This window comes from Aethalodelphis obliquidens, unplaced genomic scaffold (genome assembly GCF_003676395.1).
Source record: "Aethalodelphis obliquidens isolate GAN/ISIS:26980383/991018 unplaced genomic scaffold, ASM367639v1 scaffold79, whole genome shotgun sequence".
Lineage (NCBI taxonomy): Eukaryota > Metazoa > Chordata > Mammalia > Artiodactyla > Delphinidae > Aethalodelphis > Aethalodelphis obliquidens.
In genome coordinates, this window is record NW_020838023.1 from 7,315,019 (window position 1) to 7,341,786 (window position 26,768).

The 26,768-nt window shown below is 40.9% G+C and overlaps 1 protein-coding gene across 3 annotated transcripts in view; it reads left to right on the top strand.

Annotated features, from left to right (window-relative positions):
- DEPTOR (DEP domain containing MTOR interacting protein) overlaps positions 1–26,768 on the top strand; it is a 142,963-nt gene that overhangs the window by 46,386 nt on the left and 69,809 nt on the right. For all 3 annotated transcript variants that reach the window (XM_027092560.1, XM_027092561.1, XM_027092559.1), the window contains exon 4: positions 20,574–20,752. In XM_027092560.1, the coding sequence (XP_026948361.1) occupies positions 20,574–20,752 (179 nt within the window). The remainder of the gene's footprint in view (positions 1–20,573; positions 20,753–26,768) is intronic.

Sequence of the window (26,768 nt, forward strand, 5' to 3'; positions counted from 1 at the left end):
CAGACATTCAAAGAGTAAGAATAATAATCATAGCCATCATTTCCTGAGGACTTCTATGCATTAGGCATCATTCTAAATATTTTCCACATATTATTTTATTTAATTCTTCCTGTACTTCTAAGAGGGAGAGATTTTCCCCATCAATTTACAGGGAAGGAAAGCAAATTTGAGGTGGGCTAAGTAACATGCTTTAAGCCTCCAGTTGAGTGAACCTGTAGAAATGGCATAATGTCTCTCTCCAGTATGCTTTGAATCCAACAACTCTGGTTCACATCAAGTGTCAGTTTATTCCATCTGGAAGAGATGAAGAACTCAGAGTCTTTTCTAGAGGAAATGGCTCTTGTGTGTTTTTAAGTGTTGAGATTCTAGAGTGAATGGATCTAAGGTAGGTGGGGCAGGGTGAGGTGATGCCAAACATTCTGCAACAAAGGGGAAGAAGAACACACAGGGAGTAGGAGAGAAGGAAGGACCTCCTGGGAGGAGAGACACTTATTGGAGCAAAATAAAAGTAGACCTTCTAGGAGCGATACCAGGGGAAGGCTTGACTCGTTGGGGTTTTTAAAGTTGGAGGTTATTCCTCCATTGTTAGAAGCTTTGTGTGGAGGCCCCTTGGGTAGGCGGCTTTGTCTTTTAATGCAGAGATGATTCCAAGAGGTATACAATTAGTCACCCACATATACAAACGAGTTCTGTCCCAAGGGCACATTCGTAAGTCCAACAAAGTTAGCCTAGGTACCCAACTAACACAATCGGCTATATAGTACTGTACTGTAATAGGTTTATAATACTAGTAAATACTTAAAAATTACTAGTAAATACTAGTAATACTTAAAAAACAAACACACACACAAAATAAAGAAAACATTTTTAATCTTATAGTACTATATCTTGAAAAGTACTGTAGTACGGTACAACAGCTGGCATACAGGGGCTGGCATCGAGTGAACAGGCAAGAAGAGTTACTGACTGGAGGAGGGAGAGGAGGTGGGAGATGGTAGAGCTGAAGGATCCTCAGCAATAGGAGACCGAGGGCAAGCTGCAACGTCACTCACGCCTGACGCTGATGGAACACACGTTCACGTCTTTGAAAGTTCGCAGCTTGAAGGTTCTTAGGCAGGGGACTTGCTGTAGTTGCTGTGTTGTTTTTCTTGCTTTGTTTGCTAAATGAAAACATCCTTGCTGAACCACAGTTTCTTCACACAGAGCTGGGGAGTGTAAACAATGGCCTTGTTCTACCAAATCTACAGAAAGCATTTATTAATTTTAGAGCCCCTAACAAAAGAGTCTTTCAGACCAGAAGGAAAGAAAATCAGATAACATTTTAAACTTTATTAAAGTTAAATATGTAGTCAAACTTTAACTATAAAGTTAAATGTACTGAAGTATAGTATATCATTATATACAGCACACATATCATAAGTGTGCAGCTCTCTCAGTGTTCACAAACTGACACACTTATGGAACAACCACCCAAATGATATTTTTTATAAAATTGTCCTCTGTATTCTACCATGATTCAACCTCCTAAATAAAATTAACTTTTGCCTCAGTGTTAGCATTCTCTAGAGTATAAAATTTCCTTTTAAGTAAGTAAACTTTGGTTTTTCTATGTTTCATCTGTCACCTCCTCTCCCCAGGTGCTTGGAATTGGTTCTTCTGGCTGGTTGGGACTATTGCCCAACCTGACGAGGATTGATAAGAGTTGATAAGGGTCAACTCTCAGGGGTGTGTGTGTGTGTGTGTGTGTGTGTATCATTTGTTCACTGCTGCTTTGTGCCAGACAATACGCTAGATGCTTTACACAGATTACCTCTAATTTTCACAACCCCACTGAGGTAAGCATTATTACCTTTGTTACATAAGAGAAGAAACTCAGAGGATCATAGAGCCCAACCCCAGCTTGGAAATCACAGTTCAGAGATTGAAAGCTAGGACTCCCTCCCCTTGCCACTGTCACCCTGGAACTGTTTGTACTGATGGGAAAGAGCAGAGGAGAAGAAAATCATCCAGATCAGTCCCAGATTGCTTTTGCGTGGCACGGGGATATTGTTTTGTATTCATTATATCAATATTTCCTACCTGCGCTAGGACAGATAGATTCAAAAAGACTGTGAAGTCTCTCCTTGCCATCACATTTCACTCTTCAGACCATGCCCTTCCCTCTAGTGCATGCTAAGAGGTGGCTGAGAGGCTGTCAGCATCTCCATGAGCACCAGTGGCTCCAGCTTGCTGAGTGTTTCTTTATCCCATTACTCCTAGACTGAGGTTAGCGACTGGTCCTTTGCCACCGATGACTCCCTGCCGGTTTCTAGCAGGTGGGTGAAACCAGAGTGTACGAGAGCAGTTTCAAGCTTTCAAGAAGTTTGGTAACTTTGCTTCCTCCTGGTCTTCCAGAGTAGGAACTTTGACTTATTCTTTGTATTCTAGGGACCAGTGCAGGGTGGGGTATCCAATAAGTGCTGATACATTTGTTGAGCTGAAAACACAATTGTCATAATGGAAAGTGAAAGGTGACCATCACATGAAAGGATCACTGTGCTGTCATCTTTGTTATCTTCATTGACAATCCTGAGCTCAGAATTCATCCACTCTATCACCTATAGGATCAGAACCTTTCTGGCCTAATGGCGTCCCATTGCCCATGCTTATCTCCTTCTGCTTTGCCACCCACTCCCACCACCACCTCCATCGTGCTGCTGCTTAACATTGAACTGCTTGTCCTGATCTCTCCTCATACTGTGCATCTGTACTTGCTTCTCCTTGATCCTGTATCCTCTCACTGTCTCTTTTTTTTTAATTTTTTAAAAATTTATTTTTATTTATTTGTTTTTGGCTGCGTTGGGTCTTCGTTGCTGCACACAGGCTTTCTCTAGTTGTATCGAGTGGGGGCGTCTCTTTGTTGTGGTGCCTGGGCTTCTCATTGTGGTGGCTCCTTTTGTTGTGGAGCACAGGCTCTAGGCGCACGGGCTTCAGTAGTTGTGGCTTGCAGGCTCAGTAGTTGTGGCACACACTTATTTGTTCCACGGCATGTGAAATCTTCCCAGTCCAGGGCTCAAATCTGTGTCCCCTGCATTGGCAGGCAGATTCTTAACCACTGCGTGACCAGGGAAGTCCCCCTCTTACTGTCTCTTAAGGTCAACTCCTGTTTCGTCAAACAGGAGTTGACCTTAAGAGATTCTGGTAGACTTGGGTATTTTCTTCCTTACTTTCCTTTCATTCTATATGTACTTATAACTCTATCGTAGCCTTTATCTACCTTGTCCGTAGGTTTTTTTATATATATTTTATTTATTTATTTGGCTGCGCAACCAGGTCTCGGTTGTGGCATGCGGGATCTTCGTTGCAGCATGTGGGCTCTTAGTTGCAGCATGCATGTGGGCTCTAGTTCCCTGAGCAGGGATCTAACCTGGGCCCTCTGCATTGGTAGCACGGATTCTTAACCACTGGACCACCAGGGAAGTCCCACCCATAGGTATTTTTTTTTTTGCGGTACACGGGCCTCTCACTGTTGTGGCCTCTCCCGTTGCAGAGCACAGGCTCAGTGGCCATGGCTCATGGGCCCAGCCGCTTCGCGGCATATGGGATCTTCCCGGACCGGGGCACGAACCCGTTTCCCCTGCATTGGCAGGCGGATTCTCAACCACTGCGCCACCAGGGAAGCCCCACCCATAGGTTTTTAATGTTTGCTTCCCACTGGATGGTAAGCAAGTTAAGGACAAAGTCCATGTCTTTTCATTTCTGCATCTCCTAGGATAGAAAAGATGCTCAGTAAATATTTATTGAATTAATGAATGAATAAATGAAATGTCCAAAGTAGTGATTTTTTTTTTTAAATAAAAGTTTGGATATCCTTCTTTTTTTTTTTTTTATAACAAAATGAATCAGTTATACATATACATATGTTCCCATATCCCCTCCCTCTTGCGTCTTCCTCCCACCCTCCCTATCTCACCCCTCTAGGTGGTCACAAAGCACCGAGCTGATCTCCCTGTGCTATGCGGCTGCTTCCCACTAGCTATCTATCTTATGTTTGGTAGTGTATATATGTCCATGCCTCTCTCGCGCTTTGTCACAGTTTACCCTTCCCCCTCCCCATATCCTCAAGTCCATTCTCTAGTAGGTCTGTGTCTCTATTCCTGTCTTACCCCTAGGTTCTTCATGACATTTTTTTCCTTAAATTCCATATATATGTGTTAGCATACGGTATTTGTCTTTCTCTTTCTGCCTTACTTCACTCTGTATGACAGACTCTAGGTCTATCTGCCTCATTACAAATAGCTCAATTTCGTTTCTTTTTATGGCTGAGTAATATTCCATTGTATATATGGGTCACATCTTCTTTATCCATTCATCCAATGATGGACACTTAGGTTGTTTCCATGTCCTGGCTATTGTAAATAGAGCTGCAATGAACATTTTGGTACATGAGTCTTTTTGAATTATGGTTTTCTCAGGGTATATGCCCAGTAGTGGGATTGCTGGGTCATATGGTAGTTCTATTTGTAGTTTTTTAAGGAACCTCCATACTGTTCTCCATAGTGGCTGTACCAATTCACATTCCCACCAGCAGTGCAAGAGTATCCCCTTTTCTCCACACCCTCTCCAGCATTTATTGTTTCTAGATTTTTTGATGATCGTCATTCTGATTGGTGTGAGATGATATATCATTGTAGTTTTGATTGCGATATAATTGGGTCAATACCATGCAATTGACCCATTTAAAGTGTACAATTTAATTCTTTTTAGTATATTCACAGACATTTGCAACCATCACCAGAATTTTAGAAAATTTTTGTCACCTCCAAAAGAAACCCTGTACCTCTTAGCTATCACTCTCTATTTTGCCATTTGTCCTTAAGCAATCACTAATTTACTTTCTATCTCCATAGATTTCTCTGTTTTGAACATTTCACGTGAATGGAATGATATAATTTATGGTCTTGTGTGATTGGCCTCTTTCGTTTAGTATAATGTTTTCAAGGGTTGTCCAGGTTGTAGTGTGTTTCAGTACTTCATTCCTTTTTATAGCCAAATATTGCTCCATTGTATGGATATATGACATTTTCAACTCCATCAGTTGATAGATATTTGGGTTATTTATACTTTTTGACAATAATGTATAATGCTGCCAGGACATTTGCATACAAGTTTTTCTGTGGACATAGGTTGTCATTTCTCCTGGCCATATACCTAGGATTAGAATGGCTGGATCACATTGTAAGTTTGTGTTTAATGGTTTGAGGAACTGAGAGAGTATTTTCTGAATCGACTGTACCATGTTACATTCCCACCAGCAAGCTTCCCGTTTCTCCACATCCTTACCCACAGTTGCTATTATCTGACTTTTTGATTTTAGCCAACTAGTAGGTGTGAAGTGGTATCTCAGTATGTTTTTGTTTTTTTTTTTTTTTGTGGTACGCGGGCCTCTCACTGTTGTGGCTTCTCCCGTTGCGGAGCACAGGCTCGGGACGCGCAGGCTCAGCGGCCATGGCTCACGGGCCCAGCCGCTCCACAGCATGTGGGATCCTCCCAGACCGGGGCACGAACCCGTGTCCCCTGCATCGGCAGGCAGACTCTCAACCACTGCGCCACCAGGGAAGCCCCTCAGTGTGGTTTTGATTTGCAGTTCCTTGATGCCTGATGATGCTTAGCATCTTTCCATGTGCTTATTGGCCATTTATATATCTTCTTTGATCTATTGAGATCATTTGTCCACCTCTAAACTGGGTTGTCTTCTTATTTAAGTGTTCTTTATATATTCCAGATGCAAATCCATTATCAGACATATGATTTGCCTTTTCTCCCATTCATTGAGTTGTCTTTTCACTTTCTTGCTGGTGTCTTTGAAGCATAAAAGTTTTACATTTTAATGTAGTTTAATTTATCTATTTTTCCTTTTTTTCTTGTGCTCTTGGTGTCATATCTAGGAATCCTTTGCCAAATTCAAGGTCACGAAGATTTATGGTTATGTTTTCTTGTCAAAGTTTTATGGCTTTAGCTCTTACATTTAGGTCTTTAATATATTATGAGTTATTTTTTTGTATAGGGTTTGAGGTAAGGGTCCAACTTCATTCTTTTACATGTGGTTCTCTAATTATCCCAGAACCATTTGTTGAAAAGACTATTATCTCCCCCATTAGATGGCCTTGGCACCCTTGTTAAAATCAGTTGGCCATAGATGTATCAAAGAAGTGGTTTTAAAATCTGTTTTAAGAGAGGGAGTCTTAGGATTGTACAATGTAAGACCTTGGTTGAAAAAAAAGAGGAAAGACTGTTTCGCATTCTTTTTCATGTAACTTCCACAAATACGCAGGATAAAGTGGTCCTTCTGTCACCTAGCCTGTTAACCTGCAGAAAAGTAGTCCCTACTTGTCACTGTGTTCAGTTTTTTATCATTTTTGCTTACCTCTTTAAAATATGTTCATTTTATTTTCCCTTGTTGGTATTATCTTTAATTTTTCTTAATTACTTCATCTTACCCTTCCTAACCTTCTTTCTTTACCTCCTTTTTTTTTTCCTTTGTTTTTGGCAGCAAATCCTTCTATTTTCTAATAATTATGGAAGCATCCAAAATAAATAATAACCATTCCCTTAAAAGGAGCCTTTATAATATGTTTGAGAACCCAGCTTCCCTTGACAGTTGTTTGAAAGGGTTCACAGAGGTTTGAATTGTTTTGAATTCAGTGCAGAAGTGCTTGGTTTCTCTCCTTCTTGTGTAATTTTATGGTTATGAAACCGTAGCTGAATGTAGCCTTTTAGGACAGCCATGGCCTTGGAATCCACGCTCAGCTTCTATCTAAAGCTGATTCAAGTTCAGTAACAACAGCTGAAATGTTTAACACAACCACACTAAAAAGCTGAAAATGTTTAGCACAACACTAAAAACTGTGGGCAATGTGAAAATTACAACTTAGGTTCCAGCATATCCGTCTCTTCAGAGCATAAAACCAGCACTAAAAAAGTTCTTGCTTTTTTTCCAGCAAATCTAAAATAGCAAGCAAAGAGGAAGGGATTTTAACTTCAAAGACAAATAACACTGTCCATTACTGTTGTTTGTGGTGTTCTTAGTTTCCAGTCAGTTGATTAACAAATATTTGTTAAGCACCTAATTTATACTGCCTCCCGGGGCTGGGTTTTCACCAGCATTGAAGGCATGGTGTCTCTCCTTCAGAAGCTTCTAGTTTAGCTGAAGGGGTAAAAATAGTGTGTTAAAAATTGAGAGAATATATACAAAACTATGGTACTGGCTCAGAGTTCAAAAAAAAAAGGAGAGATCTGTATGAATTGCTTTTTAGTTGGGATATTTTCAAAGAGAGGTTAGTACTTTAGCCCTTCAAAGCAGAACCCCACTATCTCACTTAGCACCTTTGTGCGAATGAGAAAGACGCCCTCTTGCCCTTCCCTTCAAGCTCCTACAGTACCTCTCCTCCACAGGGACTGCTCTTGAGGAGTGGGCACTGGATTTTAGACTTCATTTGTCACTGAAGCGAGGTTCCCTTGTGCAGTGAACAACCTGCACCAGTGTACAAGGAGCGCCTTTTTTTTTTGAAGAATAGTTTGGATTTCTCCAGGGAAGGGGAGGAGGGAGGATGTGAGGGAAGAACATGAGTAAGGAAAAAAGATGAGAAAGAGTATGTTCTGTTCAGTGTATGATATGAAGACAACTGAAGGAAGGTGAAAGGTATTTGTTGGCAAAGAGTGTAAAATGCTGTTTTTCTTCCCTTTCCCTCACTTTTTCAATATATAAGAGTTTTACTGACAAATATTAACCAAACAGCTCTCTGTTTACTAGTTCCTAACCAAATTATTATGAAAATTGTATCAATTTATGCCTGTCACATCTATTCTATAGATAATAGCATAGTATTCAAAAATATCAATGCATATAAAAGCATTTCGCCATAATTCATACTTTCTTCCTAATCACACAAGTCAGTGTTACACATTCAAACTGTATTTTGGAAGCATACATCTATATGTATAATTTATACATTGGGAGCAACTTTATTATATTGGGCATTAATATAAGCATTTTGTCAGGGACAAGTCATCTGGTGAAATATAAACTTAACCTTAATATAACTTCTTTATTGATAACGTTTTTCCCAGTTATAAACATAGTATACTCTCTCTGGGGAATAATTTGAGTAATAGAGAATTCTATTAAGGTGAAAAGAAAAATCATTCAGAAACTGCCCCCAGGGGTAAGTAACTCTTTTAATATTTGGATGAATGAATTTTTAATTTTTAATGATTATCATGTATATAATTTTATGTTTTGCTTTTCAAAATAATTTATCATTACACTAACACTTTTTAGTTTTTTAAAGGTCTTTAATTTCTAAAGCATCTTTCCGGCCTAATAGCCCATGGGTCATTTTGGCTTCCTCCCTAGCTTGTGCCCTTGTATACCATTCACATATGTTCCCACGTTATATAGGGCCTTCTCAGTTCCTTTGAATGTTTTTTTCAATGCACAAGGAGATTGCTATCAGCTTATTTCTATTCCTGTACTGGCTCCTAAATGTAGCAGTTCCTTCTATTGTGATGCTGCCTTTCCCCTGGGTTAGAGTGAGTCTGGGAAATATGACTCAGATATATATCCAGGAAAGGTTGAACTCAGTCACATGCACAATCAAAATCTGGTGAGTACTTCCAGGAGACGAATATCGTTAATGCCTAACACCTTATAAGGTGTGTGGCTTTATATCATGGTTATAGGCCCACACAGGACCATTTTGACTGAAGATGAATTTGTTCTATAAAAATAAGACTTTCAGAGCATCATCCCCATTTCTCATTACTAATTAAAATGGAATTGTTATTCTTGTCTATAGAAATATGCACAGAATCTTAGTTCATTTTGCCATAAAGAAAGGGGTTTGATCTTATGGCTCCATCTAGAAAATTTTTATCATCATAATCATTATCATCATCATTATGGCTAAAATGTATTCAGTGTTTAAGGTGTGTTCAACACCACGATTGAAGCATTTCGTGCATTACCACACTTAAACTGCACAGCAGCTCCCCAAGTAGGCACTGTCATTATCTGCAGTTTACACTTGGGGAAGGAGAGTCACGTAGCTAACAGGTATGCAGAGTTAGGAATTGAAGCTACATTTGTCTTTAATTTCATGCTTTTAAACAAGTATAATTCAGGGCAATTGACATTCTGTGACTTCTGAGCCTAAGCAGTTTAAGAAGGCCTGGCATGGTTGATCGGTTTTGATAAGAGTCAAAAAGATAATTCAATGGAGGATGAATAGTCTTTTCAACAAATGATGCTGGGATAACTGGATAGCTGCATACAAGCAAACAGAGTTTGACCCTTGCCTCATGCCTTCTAGAAAATTTAACTCAAAGTGGATTATAGAGCTAAATGTGAGAACTAAAACTTTGAAACTCTTAGAAGACAACATAAGAGTAAATTTTCATGGGCTTGTGTCAGGCAATGTTTCTGACATGTGACACCGAAACCACAAGCAGCAAAAGAGAAAAATGGATAAATTGAGTTACATAAAAATTAAAAACTTTGGGGCTAGAAACAGTACCGTCAAGGAAGTGAGAAAACAGCCCATAGAATGGGAAAAAATATCTGCAAATCATGTGTCTGATTAAGGACTTGCATCAAAGAATATATAAAGAACACTTAAAGTTCAATAGTAAAAAGACAAGTAATCTAGTTTTACAATGCACAAAAGATCAGAATAGACATTTCTCCAAAGAAGATATATAAATGGACAATAAACACAAAAACATGCTCAGTATCATTAATCATCAGGGAAATGCAAATCAAAAACACACTCACATACCTCTTCACACCCACCAGGAGGATCCTAATAACAAAGAACAGATGACAAATGCTGGCAAGGATGTGGGGAAATTAGAACTCTCATACTGTACTGGTAGGAATGTAAAGTGGCACAGCCACTTCAGAAAACAGTCTGGCATTTTCGCAAAAGGTTAAGAAGAGTTACCGTATGACCCAACAATTCTACTTCTTGGTGTATATCCAAGAGTAAAAAAACATATGTCCACATAAAAAATTTGTATATAAATTTTCAAAGTAACATTATTCATAATAACCGAAAGGAAACAATGCAAATGCCCATCAGCTGATGAATGGATAAACCCAATGTGGAATATTCATACAATGTGTGGAATATTATTTGACAATGAAAAGGAATGAAGTACCAGTACATGCTGCAACATGATGAATGTTGAAAACATTATACTAAATGAAAGAAACCAGTCACATAGGATCACATATTGTATGACTCTATTTGTATGAACTGTCTATAAGAGGCAGATTCATAGATGTAGGAGGTCGATTAGTGTTTGCCTAGGGCAGGGGGAATGGGGAAGTGGGGGATGATTATTAATGGTACAGCATTTCCTTTGGGGTGATAAAGTATTTTAACATGGATGGTAGGGATGTTTGTACAACTCGCTGTATATACCGAAAACCATTGCATTTTACATGTTAAATGGGTTAGTTGTCTGGTAAGTGGATATATATTAATAATATTGTATTATTATTATTATTAATATCTTAATATATGCTAATAAAAGTCTAAAAAAATTCTGGCAGTATCTGCTTCTTTCCTCTTGAGCTCTGTATCTCAATGTCCAGGCTGTCTCATGGGAAGGAAAGGCTGTACTGACTTAGGAGCACCGCAGGGCCAGACATCCAGCCCTGGCCCACTGTCTGCCTGCAACTGCATGAATGATCCCAAGCAAAGGTGGCAGAGGAACTGCCCAGTTGAGCCCCAGGCAACCCACAGAATACTAAGATATGATTAAATGGTGGTTGGGCTTTTTTTAAAAATTTGTTTTATTAAATTATAGTTGGTTTACAGTGTTGTATTAGTTTCTGATGTAAAGCAAAGTGATTCAGTTATACAAACATATAATAGTTTGCATCTGCTCATCCCAAACTCCCAATCCATCCCTTCCACACAGCCTCCCCTACCCTTGGCAACCACAAGTCTGTTCTCTATGTGTGTGAAGTCTGTTTCTGTTTTGTAAATAAGTTCATTTGTGTCATATTTTAGATTCCACATATAAGTGATATCATAAGGTATTTGTCTTTCTCTTTCTGACTTACTTCACTTAGTATCTTCACTTAGTATAATGATCTCTAGGTCCATCCATGTTGCTGCAAATGTTATTTCATTCTTTTTTTTTTTTTTTTTTGCGGTTCGCGGGCCTCTCACTGTTGTGGCCTCTCCCATTGTGGAGCACAGCCTCCGGACGCGCAGGCTCAGCGGCCATGGCTCGCGGGACCAGCCGCTCTGCGGCATGTGGGATCTTCCCGGACCGGGGAACGAACCCGCGTCCCCTGCATCGGCAGGCGGACTCTCAACCACTGCGCCACCAGGGAAGCCCCTATTTCATTCTTTTTCATGGCTGAGTTGTATTCCATTGCATATATATGTACCACATCTTCTTTATCCATTCATCTGTCACTGGACATTTAGATTGTTTCCTTGTCTTGGCTATTGTAAATAGTGCTGCTAAGAACATAGGGGTGGGACTTCCCTGGTGGTTTAGTGGTTAGGACTCTGTGCTTCCACTGCAGGGCGCCAGGTTCGATCCATGGTTGGGGAACTAGGATCCCACATGCTGTGCAGTGTGGCCAAAAAAAAATTAAAGAACATAAGGGTGCATGTATCTTTTTCAATTATACTTTTGTCTGAATATATGCCCAGGAGTGGGATTGCTGGATCTTATGGCAACTCTCTTTTTAGTCTTTTGAGGGACCTCCATACTGTTTTCCATACTGGCTGCACCAATTTAAATACATTCCCATAAATGGTGGTTGTTTTAAGCCACCAAGTTTTGGGGCAGCTTGTTACATAGCAAGAGATCATTGGACCGAGTAGTGAGTCAAATTATTGTTTTAACACTGTGACTACATATTGATACTAAAATCAGTCCCAGGCAAGCCTTTGTCCTAAGGAGAGGAATCTGGATAGGAATAGTATTATGCTTGATTTTAAGGGAAAATGAAATAAGGAAGAGCTAAGGGTTGTGGAGCATGTTTTAAATAACTAGCTGAGCCGATCCAGGCAGGCCTGCCAACTGGTCTCTTGTCTAAAGCTCACATTGGCAGCAGCAGCTAACCAGCCGTTTGTCCAGAGGCCAGGAGTTACTTAGCAGGAGCTCTAGAGGGCTGGCAGGTCATTTTTCTGGTTTCAAGAAGTGACACAAATAAACCGCTATCCACTTGTCCTCCCCACACCCTGAAAGGAAAATTGCTAAGCTGGAAGGGACAGAGTGGTTTGACAACAGAAGGGAAGGCCAGGCGTTCGTGTCTGTATCTTAAATGGAGTATCAGTAGGGCAGAAACTTTTTTTTTTTTTTGCGGTTCGCGGGCCTCTCACTGTTATGGCCTCTCCCGTTGCTGAGCACAGGCTCCGGACGCGCAGGCACAGCGGCCATGGCTCACGGGCCCAGCCGCTCTGCGGCATGTGATCCTCCCGGACCGGGACACGAACCCGCGTCCCCTCCATCGGCAGGCGGACTCTCAACCACTGTGCCACCAGGGACGCCCCAGGGCAGAAACTCTTGATTCATCTTGTCTCCACACAGGGTCATTCTAAGGGGGCCTTTTATTTTTTTTTTGGCCACTCTGCAGCATGTAGGATCTTAGTTCCCTGACCAGGGATCGAACTCATGCCTCCTGCAGTGGAAACATGGAGTCCTAATCACTGGACCACCAGGGAATTCTAAGGGGGTCATTTTTTATATACTCTTGGATAATGATGTGTAGCAGGGGAATGCAGAGAAATGAGCTTCATTTATCATTCAGAAAATACTTTTCTCGGACCTACTGTACTAGGAAGCAGCTGTCAACCACATAGACAGGGATCCTGGTCTCAAAAAGCTTATAGTTAAGTGAGCAGGCCATTTCCCCAGGGCTCTGAGAAGGCCTTTCAGGGACTCTGGGAGCTCTTAGAAGTGGCACGTTGTCTAGATTTGTGGGATGGGAGATTTCTTAGAGAAATAACAACTAAAACTGGAAAACTGAGGAAGCTCATCTTCACTCTAAAATACCTTATTTGGGGGCTTCCCTGGCGGTCCAGTGGTTAAGACTCTGCGCTTCCAGTGCAGGGGGCATGGGTTCCATCCTTGGTTGTGGAACTAAGATCTCACATGCTGCTCGGAGCGACCAAAAATAATAATAATAATAAATAAATAAAATAAGATAAAATACCTTATTTGAGGGTGAAAAGAAATGAGGAAATGGTAGTATTCCTTATTTAGGCACTTTGTTTTCTAGATTCCTATCACTGATGCAGGCTCCCAGGTCTAACTCCATGTGGCTTTATTTTATACAGTTTATTTCCAGGACCTTCCAGTATTTATTCACTGTTCTTTCAGTACTGTCCAACTGATGTGACATGTTCCTCTTTGTGGGTTTCACATCTTTTTTGCCATTTCTCATTGATGTGAATATATTCTAGTTATCTATTCCTACAAAACAAATCGCCTTAAAACTGACTAGTTTAAAACAACAGTGATATATTATTTCTCCTGATTCTGTGGCTTGCAAGGCGATTCCTGTACTGGTTTCACCTGGGCTCATTCATACGGTTGCCGGAGGGTCAGCTGAGCTGGAACGTCCAAGATGGCCTCATTCTCATGTCTGAGAGTTGGTGCTGGCTGTCGCCTGGGCCTGTGGCCTCTTCACCTCCAACAGGCTGCACTTGCTTCCTTACACCGCGGTCTCAGTATGGCATTCCAAGGGGACAACGGTGGAAGTTGCAAGGCCTCCTAAAGCCTTGCTTTGGGAGTCAAATAATGTTGCTTCTGTTGCATTTGCTTGGGTAGTGGAATTCACAAAGGCAGCCCAGGTTCAAGGGAAGGGGAAATAGACTCAACCTCTTGATGGGAGAAGCAGTGAAGTCAGTTGGAAAGAAGCCTCGGGAGCTGTTGCGGCCATCATGGCACATAGTCTCCTGTGGGACGTCAGGGTTCTGCCCCTTGTGTTGAGGTATATGTGGCAGTTGTCCCTTCCATCTTCTAAGAAGGGCCTGGTCATTATTATATTAAGTCTAATTCTTATGGCTCATACCAACTCAGCTGCTACTAAGCCTCTGAAAGCAGCCTAGTAGCTATTTCTAAGGATGGATTAAAGTCCAGAAGAGGGTTTACTTAGGAAGAGGTCTAAATAATATTTTTTTTGCAGATTTAATTTGTTTAATTGAAGTATAGTTAATTTACAGTGCTATGTTGGTTTCAAGTGTACAGCAAAGTGATTCAGTCATACATGTATATATATATGTGTGTGTATATATATATATACATATATATATACATATATGTGTATATATATACACATATTCTTTTTCAGATTCTTTTCCATTATAGGTTATTACAAGATATTGAGTAGAGTTCCCTGTGCTATACAATAGGTCCTTGTTACCTATTTTATATATAGTAGATTGTATATGTTAATCCCAAGTTCTAATTTATCACTCCCCTGCCAATAAGATTTTAAAGTGAGTTCTGTTACAAACTGAATAAGGTTTTTAATAAGTTCAGTTATATGCGAAAAGCTTTTATAAATACTCTTAATTACTTCTTGGATTTTTGGCTAAGATCAAGTATGGTATCTGTTCTTATCAGTTTAGTGTAAATACTCTTAAATATAAAAGCATACACTTACATTCTTAGAACTTTCTAATAAAAGTTTTTAATGATAGCAGTCCAGCGAAGGCAGTAGAACATGTATTATCTTCCTCATTTAATATGAGTTTGGGGACACTTGAAGTAGTGAAAAATCATGTCATTAGTTTGTGGCAGAGTTGTATTTGAGTCCCAGGTGTCCTACTTCCCAAGGCTGTGCTCCTTCTATGGCTTCCAACTAGTAGAACTCTGAAGATTCTGGGAAGAGTGGAGGTGTCCCACTCCAGAGGAGTCCCTGTGATGAATACTGGCACAAATTCATCACGCCCTGAGGAACGCACCACGATTAGTTAAGTTTAACGCTTTGTATATACATTGTCTTTTGTATTGTTAAGTTGTTTCATTCATACTCACTCTATCATTCACAACAGATGGGTGAAGCTATCATTATACTCTTGAGAAAAAGGAAGGTTATAAAAAGAAAAGTGGCTTGCTTTTCATCTCATAGCTACCAAGTGACCCATTCTGAATAAAACTTAAATCTTCAAATTCCTAGTTGAATATTCTTTCCACAGCAGGATTGGGCTCTAAGTCTGAAAGCACTGAAAATGAACATCATATGAGTGGACATTGAGGTATGCAGGTTCAGTTACCCACAAATGATATGATTTATAAACGTGTAAAGTGCTCTCATTTGTATGACCCTGAGCAAGTTTCCTCCCTGCAGCACTGAATGCTGTCATTCACTTTTTCTCCTTTGGATGAGAATTACATTTTTCTCATGTGGATGAAGAGGGGGTTGTATCGTAATAATCTCTAAGGTTTCCTCCTGCTCTAGAATGAAATGGTACAATTTGTGTTGCATACTGTTGTTAGTTTGAGAAGACCTGAATGTTTTTAAAAGAGAGAAATGAACTTTCATATAGAAGACAAGAACTCATCAGGAACAGTTCTAAAGGAAGATGATACAATGATTGTGACATTTTATGAGGTTCTGATTTCATTGTACAACGTTTTGTGGACAAACATGGACTCTATCTATCCTGTTGGAGCTTATAGTTGAGTAGGGAAGGTAGTCTTTAATCTGATAATTACGTAGACTGTATAGGGAGCAATGGAGATCTGATAATGATTGAAATGCAAAGGATAAGGAGTTAAGTAGGCTTGAGGAGTAGAGGAATAGTCCAGAGAAGTGAGGAGGAATGTTCCAGGTTTGGGAATGACATATTCAAAGGCCCTGTGGTAGATGGGCATGATATGTTTGAACTGAAAGAAGCCCAGCCTCTCTGGAGCACACAGGGGCCAGAGGTGAGAATGTTCCAAAGGGGACGGGGTCAGGGCCATTCATGCATTATAGGCCATATAAAGGGTTTTGGTCTTTAGCCTAAAAGCAATGAGAAGCCATTAAAGTGTATCTTCAACAGGGGCAGGACATTTTCAGTTTCAAATTTTTAAAAGATCATTTTAATTGCTGTGTCTGGTCTTGGGTGCTTGAGGTTGGGTTGAGAACAAGAGTGGGTGCATAGTATAGTCCAATTAAGAAACCAATGTAATTGTCTAGGTTAAAGGTGTTGGTATTTTGGGCCAAGGCAGTGGCAGTGCCAAAGATGGGAAGACTTAGACATATATGAGAGCTATCTGGGAGGTAAAAACCACAGTTCAGACTGATAGACTGGGTTGAGGAAGATGAAGGCATTATGGATGAAGCCTTGTTTTCAGGCTGCATGGTGGAAGCTCTCACAGGCACAGGACCTCAGATTTGGAGGGAAGAACCTGAATTCAGTTTTGGGCTTGTTGATTTTGAGGTGTCTTTGGGATGTCCATGTGGATACAAAGGTCTGGGGTTGGGAATATAGCCCTGGTCTAAGCATATAAATCTGAGAATCCTTGGGGCATGGATGGTAGTTGAAGCCATGGGGATATAAGAACTTGCCTGAGAGACGAGAGAAGAGAGATATTTGGGGAAATGAATCTCAAGGGATTCCAGCCTTCAAAGTCCATGGAGATGAAGTGACGGTAACCCACAATGGTCACTGAGAAAAGGTAGGGACAGAGGGAAAGCAGTATAGTGTGTGACGTCCTTCTAACTGAGGGGAGTGCTCAATAGCATCTGATGCTATTAATGTCAACCACATGGGGGACCTACAAGATGTCCATCGTATATGGACACGAGGGAGAATGCTTGTGCCCCTAGTAGTAAAGGCAGAAGCTAGAGGAGTGAAGAGTGCATGGGAAGGTAGGTGTGAGACAGGATACGTGGGGCTAGGGGGGTGGTAAAGGAGTGACTTATGTAGTTGTCTTAGTTCAGGCTGCTTTAACAAAAATACTATAGACTGGATGGCTTATACGATAGACCCTCACTTCTCACAGTCTGGAGGCTGGGGAGTCCAAGAACAAGGCGCCAGCAGACCTGGTGTATGGTAAGGCACCTTAGTTTGCAGAGGTCTGCTCATTGTATTACCGTCACAAGAGAGAAACAGGAAGCAAGTTCTCTTCTGTCCCTTCTTATAAGGACAGTAATCTCATCGTGGGTCTGTAGGGGAACAAAGTTTGCCACCCCAAAATGTCTCTTTGGTGTGTGGATTACTTCGAGCTGAAAACAATCAAGGCCCGAAAGATTCTGGAAGAACCTTTGACCTGTGACCTAACTGCCTAAAAAATTTTAGATAGAGGACCTGTTCCAGGAGGGGAGCTATCAACATAGATAACTATAGTTTGAGCTAGGTGTGTAGGCAAGGAGAAACCTGGGAAGTCTGTTAAAATTTCCCTCTGTGTCCCATTGTCTCTGCATGACACAACAAACATTTATTTACCAAACAGTTGCCTTTACATCTCCATGTGAATTGCCTTCCTCCCCTTTGAAGTCCTGAACCACTACCCCAACATCCTCTTTTGTCTTTACCTGAAGGTAGTATTTAGAGTGAGGGTTTTGACTCTCTGACATACATCACAGCAAGATCCTTTTTGACCCACCTCCTGGAGAAAGGGAAATAAAAACAAAAATAAACAAATGGGACCTAATGAAACTTCAAAGCTTTTGCACAGCAAAGGAAACCTTAAACAAGACAAAAAGACAACCCTCAGAATGGGAGAAAATATTTGCAGATGAAAAAGCAACGGACAAAGGATTAATCTCCGAAATTTACAAGCAGCCCATGCAGCTCAATATCAAAAAAACAAACAACCCTAACCAAAAATGGGCAGAAGACCTAAGTAGACATTGCTCCAAAGAAGATATACAGATGGCCATCAAACACATGAAAGGATGCTCATTGCTAATCATTAGAGAAATGCAAATCATAACTACAATGAGGTATCACCTCACACTGGTCAGAATGGCCATCATCAAAAAATCTACAAACAGTAAATGCTGGAGAGGGTGTGGAGAAAAGGGAACCCTCTTGCACTGTTGGTGGGAATGTAAATTGGTACAGCCAGTATGGAGAACAGTATGGAGGTTCCTCAAAAAACTACAAATAGAACTACTATATGACCCAGCAATCCCACTACTGGGCATATACCTGGAGAAAACCATAATTCAAAAAGAGTCATGTACCACAATGTTCATTGCAGCTCTATTTACAATAGCCAGGACATGGAAGCAACCTAAGTGTCCATCAACAGATGAATGGATAAAGAAGATGTGGCACACATATACAATGGAATATTACTCAGCCGTAAAAAGAAATGAAATTGAGTTATTTGTAGTGAGGTGGATGGACTTAGAGTCTGTCATACAGAGTGAAGTAAGTCAGAAAGACAAAAACAAATACCGTATGCTAACACATATATATGGAATCTAAAATTTAAAAAAAGAAATCGTTCTGAAGAACCTAGGGGCAGGACAGGAATAAAGACGCAGACGTAGGGAATGGACTTCAGGACATGGCGAGAGGGAAGGGTAAGCTGGGAGGAAGTGAGAGAGTGTCATGGACATATATACACTACCAAATGTAAATTAGATAGCTAGTGGGAAGCAGCTGCATAACACAGGGACATCAGCTCCGTGCTTTGTGACCACCTAGAGGGGTGGGATAGCGAGAGTGGGAGGGAGACGCAAGAGGGAGGAGATATGGGGATATATGTATGCATATAGCTGATTCACTTTGTTATACAGCGGAAACTAGCACACCATTGTAAAGCAATTATATTCCAATAAAGATGTTAAAAAAATAAAGTGAGGGTTTTGGCCATTTTGGTGAGTTACTCAGTTTCCCTGGGTCTCTCCCCTGTACATTTTATTAAATTTTTGTATGATTTTCTCCTGTTAATCAGTCTTATGTCAATCTACTTCTTAGACCAGCCAGAAGAAACTAAAAGGGTAGAGGAAAACTTCTTCCTCCCCAGTAGGGCTCCACCCTCATGAAATAATCACCTCTCAAAAGCCCCATCTCCAAATTCTATCACGTTGGTCTTTAGTGTTTCAATATGTTGCAGAAAGGGGGGCCCCTTCTAGGGCCCTAGAGAGCCTAATAGGTGGACCCTCTCGTATCAGATGTATTTTACGTGGAAATACATTTAGAGCATACTATGTAGTTGTTGCCAATATACTGAACTCTTAGATCGGATCCTGTCCTACTTCTGCTTGAGACTTCTCAATTATTTTCCATTGCACTTAGAATAGAATCCTCAGTGGGGCCATGGGATCTGCTGACCTGTTCCCTACCAACCCCCCCATTATGTCAGGGCACACCTATTTCCTTTCACACCCTCACATATCCCAAGATCTTTCCCACCCCTAGTCCTTGTGTTGCAGGAAGGGACCCCTTCCAGGGCCCGAGAGTGGGCTCTTGTCTAACGCTTGGAAATGAATTGTCCGAGGAGACACACGTGCTGACAGTGCAAGAGACTGTATTGGGAAGGGGCGCCCGGGGGGAGAGCAGGAGGGGAAGGGAACCCAGGAGGACTGCTCTGCCACGTGGCTCGCAGTCTCGGGTTTTATGGGAATGGGGTTAGTTTCTGGGTTATCTCTGGCCAATCATTCTGACTCAGGGTCCTTCCTGGTAGCGCTTGCATCACTCAGCCAAGATGGATTCCAGCGAGGAGGATTCTGGGAGGTTGGGAGGACATGTGGACTGGCGTCTCCTCTCTCCTCCTGACCTTTCCTGAATTCTTCCAGTTGGTGGTAGCTTGTTAGTTCCGCGTTCCTTACCAGGACCTCCTGTTGTTAGATGACTAATGCAAGTGGCTACTATCCAGCCTGGCTAGGGTGGGTGGTTTCAATCAGTGGTTCCCCTAACAACTATGTGAATTTGGGGAAGACACAAACATTCAGTCCATAGCAAGTCATCTTCTTATTAGCCCAATGACTTGGGAAAAGGAAAAATGCCTTTAGGAAAGAAATACGAGAGTTTTTTAGGAAAGTAGGGTGGCGTTTGGTCAGGAACTCCCTCTCAAGATGGCTAAACTGAATACAGTTTGCTAAAGCTAGAGTTTTGGATTGCTTTTTCAGTTTTTTTCTAATCACCAGGAAAAAATGCATCTTATTCACTTCTGAAGCAGATCCTTCTCTTGACAATTGCATTTGGGGCAACACATGACAGCCACATCTGTCTGTCTGACAACCTTGCGGTGATACTTCACAGAAGCCTAGGATGTGGGATTTCAAATGAGTAATTTTCCTTTTGTGTAGGTTTCTTTTTCTTTCTTTCTTTCTTTTTTTTTTTTAAATTGAAGTATAGTTGACTTACAATATTAGTTTTAAGTATACACCATAGTGATTCCAAATTTTTATAGATTATACTCTATGTAAAGTTATTATAAAATATTGTCTGTATTCCCTGTGCTGGACAATATATCCTTGTAGCTTGTTTATTTTGTACGTGGTGATTTGTACCTCTTAACCCCCAACCCTATCTTTCCCCTCCTCTCTTCCCTCTCCCCACTGGTAAGTGTAGGTTTATTTATTTATTTATTTTTTCACTATCTTCCTCCAGGCTGATGAGCCCTGAAAACACACTCCTGCAGCCCAGGGAAGAGGAAGGGGTCAAGTACGAGCGCACCTTCATGGCGTCTGAATTCCTGGATTGGCTGGTTCAGGAGGGTGAGGCCACCACAAGGAAAGAGGCGGAACAGCTCTGCCACCGGCTTATGGAGCACAGCATCATACAGCACGGTGAGTGTATGGTCAGCTTTTGCTAAACCCTAAAATCTTGTGCTACGACTACAGGCTTTTATTTCTCAGTCATGGCTCTGTAAGTCAACTGTGCCTCTGCTTGGGCTCCGCTTGGCTTGTCTCCAAACTGGGGGTCACATTCAGCTATGTGTTTCATGCCTTCTCATTCTGGGACTCAGAGTAAAGGAGCATCCACTCTCTGGACTCTATTGTTTTGACAGATGAGGGCAGAAGCTAGAGAAGGCAGGCAGATTCTTGCAGCGTCTCCAAACACTTCTGCTTGGGTGTGATTTAACATTACAGCTTCATGTCCAGCTGGCTATAGCAGGTCATCTGGTCAAGTCTGGATGGGAAGTAGATGGCTCTCGCAAGGTTGGTCGCATTGGGAGAATGAAAATTCGCTGAACCATGGTTCAAGCTGCCACACTGAAGAAGTATCCAAAGGTCTTCAGATTTTCACGTTTCTTTTTAGAGCTGAATCATAATGCAATATAATGTACTGTTCAGGAACTCTATTTGTTATCTGTTGCTACATAAGAAATTACTCTAAAACTTAATGGTATAAAATAATAATAAATGTTTATGATCTCACATAGCTTTTGTGGCTCAGGAATTTGGGAGGAGCTTAGTGGGTGGTTTGGCTTGGAGGTCTCTTATGAGGTTGCAGTCAAGACATTGGCTGGGATTACAGTCATCTGACAGTTTGATAGCCTGGAGGATTTGCTCTCACAGTGGCTCACTTCTGTGCCTACCATAGAAGTGCTGGTGCGGGCTGTTGGCAGGAAGCTTCTGTCCATTGCTCTATGGACTTCTTCATAAGGCTGCCTGAGAATTCTCATGACATGGCAGCCTAGCTTCTTGCAGAGGGAGTGATCCAAGAGAATGCAAGAGAGAAGCTACAGTGTCTTTTAACTGAGCCTTGGAGTCACACACTGTTGTTTCTTCAATACTCTATTGGTTACCAGGTCAGTCCTGTTGAGTATGAGAGGACTATGTGTGTGCTAACCAGGAGGCAAGGATCACTGGAGCCATCTCAGTTCTTATGAGGCTGCCTATTGCAAGAACATAGGCTCTGGAATCCCAACTCCACCAGTGATTAGCTACTTACCTGCTCTCATCTGTAAAATGGGCATACCTGCATAGGTTGGTTGTAGGAGTACAGGTGGTAGATATAAAGCACTTGGCTCAGTGCCTTGCTCTTAATAAGTGCTCAGTCAATTTACTAATATAGCTGCAAGGTGTAGGCTTAGAACAGTGAGGAAAGGGCTGAGAACCAGATAAGCATTTCAGCCTAGGAGTCAATATGAAAGGTAATAACTTGAATCATTCTTACTGTAAACCCTCCTACCTCCACTTCTACACAGGCCTAGAATTTCTATCCCAGTGTTAGGGAGATAATAATGGAATTATTTGAAAGAAACTTTTGAAATTATTGGGAGCAGTGTTTCACAAACTGCAGATTGCAAGCCTTTAGTGGGTTTAGTGAAATAAGTTTAGGGAGTCATTCCCCCAGCGTTAAAAACATTTTTTTTAGGACAGGGAACTATATTCAGTATCCTGTGATAAACCATAATGGAAAAGAATATGAAAAAGAATGTATAACTGTCACTTTGCTGTACAGCAGAAATTAATACAACATTGTAAATCAACCATACTTCAATAAAATTTTTTTAAAAAAAGAACTACTAAGAAAAAAACTTTTTTTCATAGACTAGACTAGACTCTTAGTACTTAAAGTGTGGTCCATGGACCCACAGTGTCACCTGGGAACATGATAGAAATGCAGAATCTCTGATCCCACTGAATCTGATCTACATTTTTGCATAACCCCGAGTGATTCGAAAGCACTTTGAAAGTTTGAGATGCAGTGGATTGGATTTAGCTAGAATAGAAAATTTCAGAGCATAGTTTATGTAATAAGGTCAAGGATTGTTTTACAAAACATTTATTTCAGTTAGATATATACGATATAAACATATGACCATAGTCATGTGTGCACTGATTTGTAACATAAAAATTAGTACTCTGCATTGTGGTCAAATATTTTGAAAAGCCCCTGATCTAGAAGCATTGGTTTGCAAGGCACTCAAGCCACTCAGTTATTTTGGGGTGTTTTCTCCTAACTGATGTTGCCACAATGGCGCTTACAACTGTTTATTGACGGTCTGATATGTTTCCTGCTGGGCTATTGATTGAGGTTTGGAAGGTGGATAGAATTGTAAAATACCAGTATGGTTCCTGGCCTTAAACAGCTTATAGTCTTGTAGAGATTATAAAACGGATATAGAAGCAATTAGAGAGCAATTGAAGTTGTAGGATATAGTTTATTTATTGGTTATTTATTTTATACCATGTGCCACGCACTGTCCTAGAGATTTTACACATTAACTTATTGAAACCTCTTATACTCTTTGAGTCAGATATTCTAATTTTTGTTGTTGTTAAATTTATCTTATTGTGGTAAGAACACCTAACATGAGATCAACTCTCTTAACAAATTTTTTTAAAGTGTACGAAATAGTAACCATTAATTACAGGGCAGGTATTTTTATTATCTCCATTTTACAGATAAGGAAACCAAGGCACCAGTAGGTTAAGTAATTTGTATGAGGCCACTCAGGTGGTAGTGTCCAAATGGATATTATCGCTAATAAGTGTGAACTCAGAATTGGTTGGAGTGACTGGTGCTTTCCACCATGAAAAATGTTGTGTTTGGGTTAGAGTTAACGCTGTCATCTTTGCTCCAGACAGAAAACTTGGTGATACCAAACTCTAGAGAAAACCAGAATTTTATACTACCGTATACTGAGTGATAATGTACATCTCAACTTCAGAGAGAAAATAGAGGATGCCACAAATTGTTTCCAAATGATTTCCAAAGAGTGAGTAATTATACCTCAATTACAGTGTAATTATTATTATTTTTTTGGCTGCGTTGGGTCTTCGTTGCTGTGCAGGCTTTCTCTAGTTGCAGCGAGCGGGGGCTACTCTTCGTTGCGCTGCGCGGGCTTCTCATTGCGGTGGCTTCTCTTGTTGCGGAGCACAGGCTCTAAGCGCACGGGCTTCAGTGGTTGTGGCATGTGGGCTCTAGAGCGCAGGCTCAGTAGTTGTGACGCACAGGCATAGTTGCTCCGTGGCATGTGGGATCTTCCTGGACCAGGGCTTGAACCCGTGTCCCCTGCATTGGCAGGCAGATTCTTAACCACTGCGCCACCGGGGAAGCCCCTACAGTGTAATTTTATAATGCTTTAAACATAAATGCCATAACGTTGTGATGTAAAGGACAAAATAAGGAATTATTGTTAGCAAATCTTATCCACGGAAATTTGTTTTCCATGGTTTTAGGAGGATTGAATATTCTCTATATACAGAGTCAGAGTTTCCAAGGGAGTTCCAGTTTCCCAGCAACTCATTGCTAGATCACAGATTCTAACTTTGAGTTATGAAAACATGGCCACCACATATGTGTACGTTAGAGTTAATGATAAATACCAGCTAGTATCTTAAGCAGAGCTCTGAATTGTCCAGCTAATAATTAATTTCATAAGTTAAACATTAAAGAAAGTCAGCCTCTAGGCTTTGAGCAAAAGGTTGCTGGATAAAAGTGGTTCCCTAGCTTGAAACCAGTAGGCATAAAAATCAAGCCCACTTATGAAATCCTAACCAGCTTCATTTCTGAATGGTTAATGGTGCTCTGTAATCAGGACAGAACTTGTTAGCTGAGTAATTAACTTGCATGCAAATGTATATGTGTGTGTATATATATATATATATATATATATATAATGATATTATTATCATTATTACAGTTTTACAGTGAAGAATTCTTGAATTCAAAGCCTTTAAGATATTTTTTCAAGGTTGCATAGCTAACCGGTAGCTACTAGGCATTGTGCCTTAGAAAGGAGTTTCCGTTGGTCCAGGATGTATGTAATCGGGTGTGGCTTGCCGGGCACTGTGGAATGAACGTGGTCTTTGGAGGGAAACAGGCAGGATTTACATCCCATCTCCTTCACCTACTGTGTGACCTTGTCGACACCTCAACTCTTCCATTCCTCAGGTTTTAAAATTTATTAAATTAAAGTCATATTATATACCTTTGAGAGTTATGTTTGGTTGGTTCATTGGGTTTTTGGTTTTGCTTTTTGAAATCCTAGGACTACCCACATGTACTAGAAAGACTCAACATATGATTGGACTCGTGGCTAAGATTTTTTAATCTTAAAAAGACACAGAGAAGGATCAGCAAGGGAAAAAGACACATTGGGTGTTGTCTGGAGAAATCCAGGTGCAGGATTCCTCTGTTCTCCCTTCCAGGGCCAGGCAGAACTGGTTCCTTCTTCCAGCAGGGACATGCAGTAACACGTGTACAATATCTCTGCCCAGGGAAACCCACTTGAAACTCAGAGGGCAAGATTTTTATTGGGGGCTGCTCATAGAGGTATACTCTGCCTGCCCAGACGGCCACAGTATACTCCGTGCCTTCCAGCCACAGTATACACATGGTATACTCCGTGCCTTCCAGACTCTCAAAAGGAAAGCACGTATTCTCCATTAATTGCAGTGTTTGTGCAAACAATTTGGGCAGGCTGGTGCAGCAGAATTCAGTGTCCCAGGTAAAGCAAAGTTGCCTTATCAGACGGTAACTCAGAGAACCTTTCAAAAGCCAAGTTCCCAGAAGCTAGCCACGGGCCAGCCCCACAAGCAGGCTTTTCTGTTTCAAGGCTGCTATGGTAACTCTTTCCTGCCCAGAGCTGCTGTGAGAATTAAACGATAAAGGTGGGCAAAAGCTTTTAGCAGAGTCTACCTCTATGGCTCTCAAATGCCAGCTATTGTACTTGATCTGATCAATTCTAAATAACAATTAAAATGTACAGAGTCCCTACTATATGCCAGAAACTGTTCTAATCACTCTACATTTACTCCTTTAAATAACTCTATGAGTTAGGTATCATAATAATTCTCATTCTTAAAATGAGGTTAAGTAACTTGCTGAAGACAAGAGCTAGTAAATGGTAGATTCAAGATTCACATCAAGGCAATCTGGCTCTTAATCAGTAAAGAAGATTGGATGCTAATTATAAGCTTCCCTAAACTAGGAAAAAAATTCTCAACTTTTATTGCATCAGCTCACACAGCCTGTCAGATATTGCAACTATAATCATTGTTAGCTCATAAAATATTACAAGATTCCTTTTTCGCAATGACTGAGTACCTTGAGATTTTTGTGTGACCTTTGCCAATGCGATGAACACATTTCTTTACTCACGTAAATATCTCCCTCAACTGCTGAGCTGCTCTCCAGCTATCTTTTCCTTAAATGGAGGGTAACAGACAGCAGAGTCACGTGGGTAAATTGCTCACAGCTGCAGCAGCTGACCCTGGATAATCAGGCTACCGCTGCTGTGTCCAGGCGTATAATTTCCTCTTTTAAAGATTTAGTCAGAGCATTTTAACAATTTCAACACTTCATCAAGCCCTCTTTCTTTTTCTTTTGTTTTTGAAAAATATAATTATATAAATTTTGCAACACACAAAGCAGTTTTCCATGTATTATATTTTTAATCCTCCCAGCTGCTCGAGGGTAGTTTTGGTGATCGCATTCTCCAGTGGAAGACAGTAGCTGAGACATTCTCCCTGGTAGCCACGAAGAGAGAATTTGGGATCTTCTGCAAAGGAAGTTAGATGCCAGATCCAGACAGGAATTAACCCCATCTTCTCAGTAATTGAGAGCACTTGACAGAGTTCGGCCCAGCCTGGAATAGCGTAGCCAAAGAAGAAGAGAGGGAGGGAAGGAAGGATGGGAGGAAGGAAGAACAAAGGCACTGATGATTGAGGAGTTTGCAACTTGCCCAGGACCATATGATATTACAGAAAAAAGTTATTCTGACACTTGTTAAAATGGTAAGGAAGACTTTAAGACTAGTGCAATAGGAGTATTGTAGCAAGGGAGGGAGATGGGGCTCAACTCCAAGAACAGCAAGGACAAGTGGGGATTTATAGCCATGGAACAGGG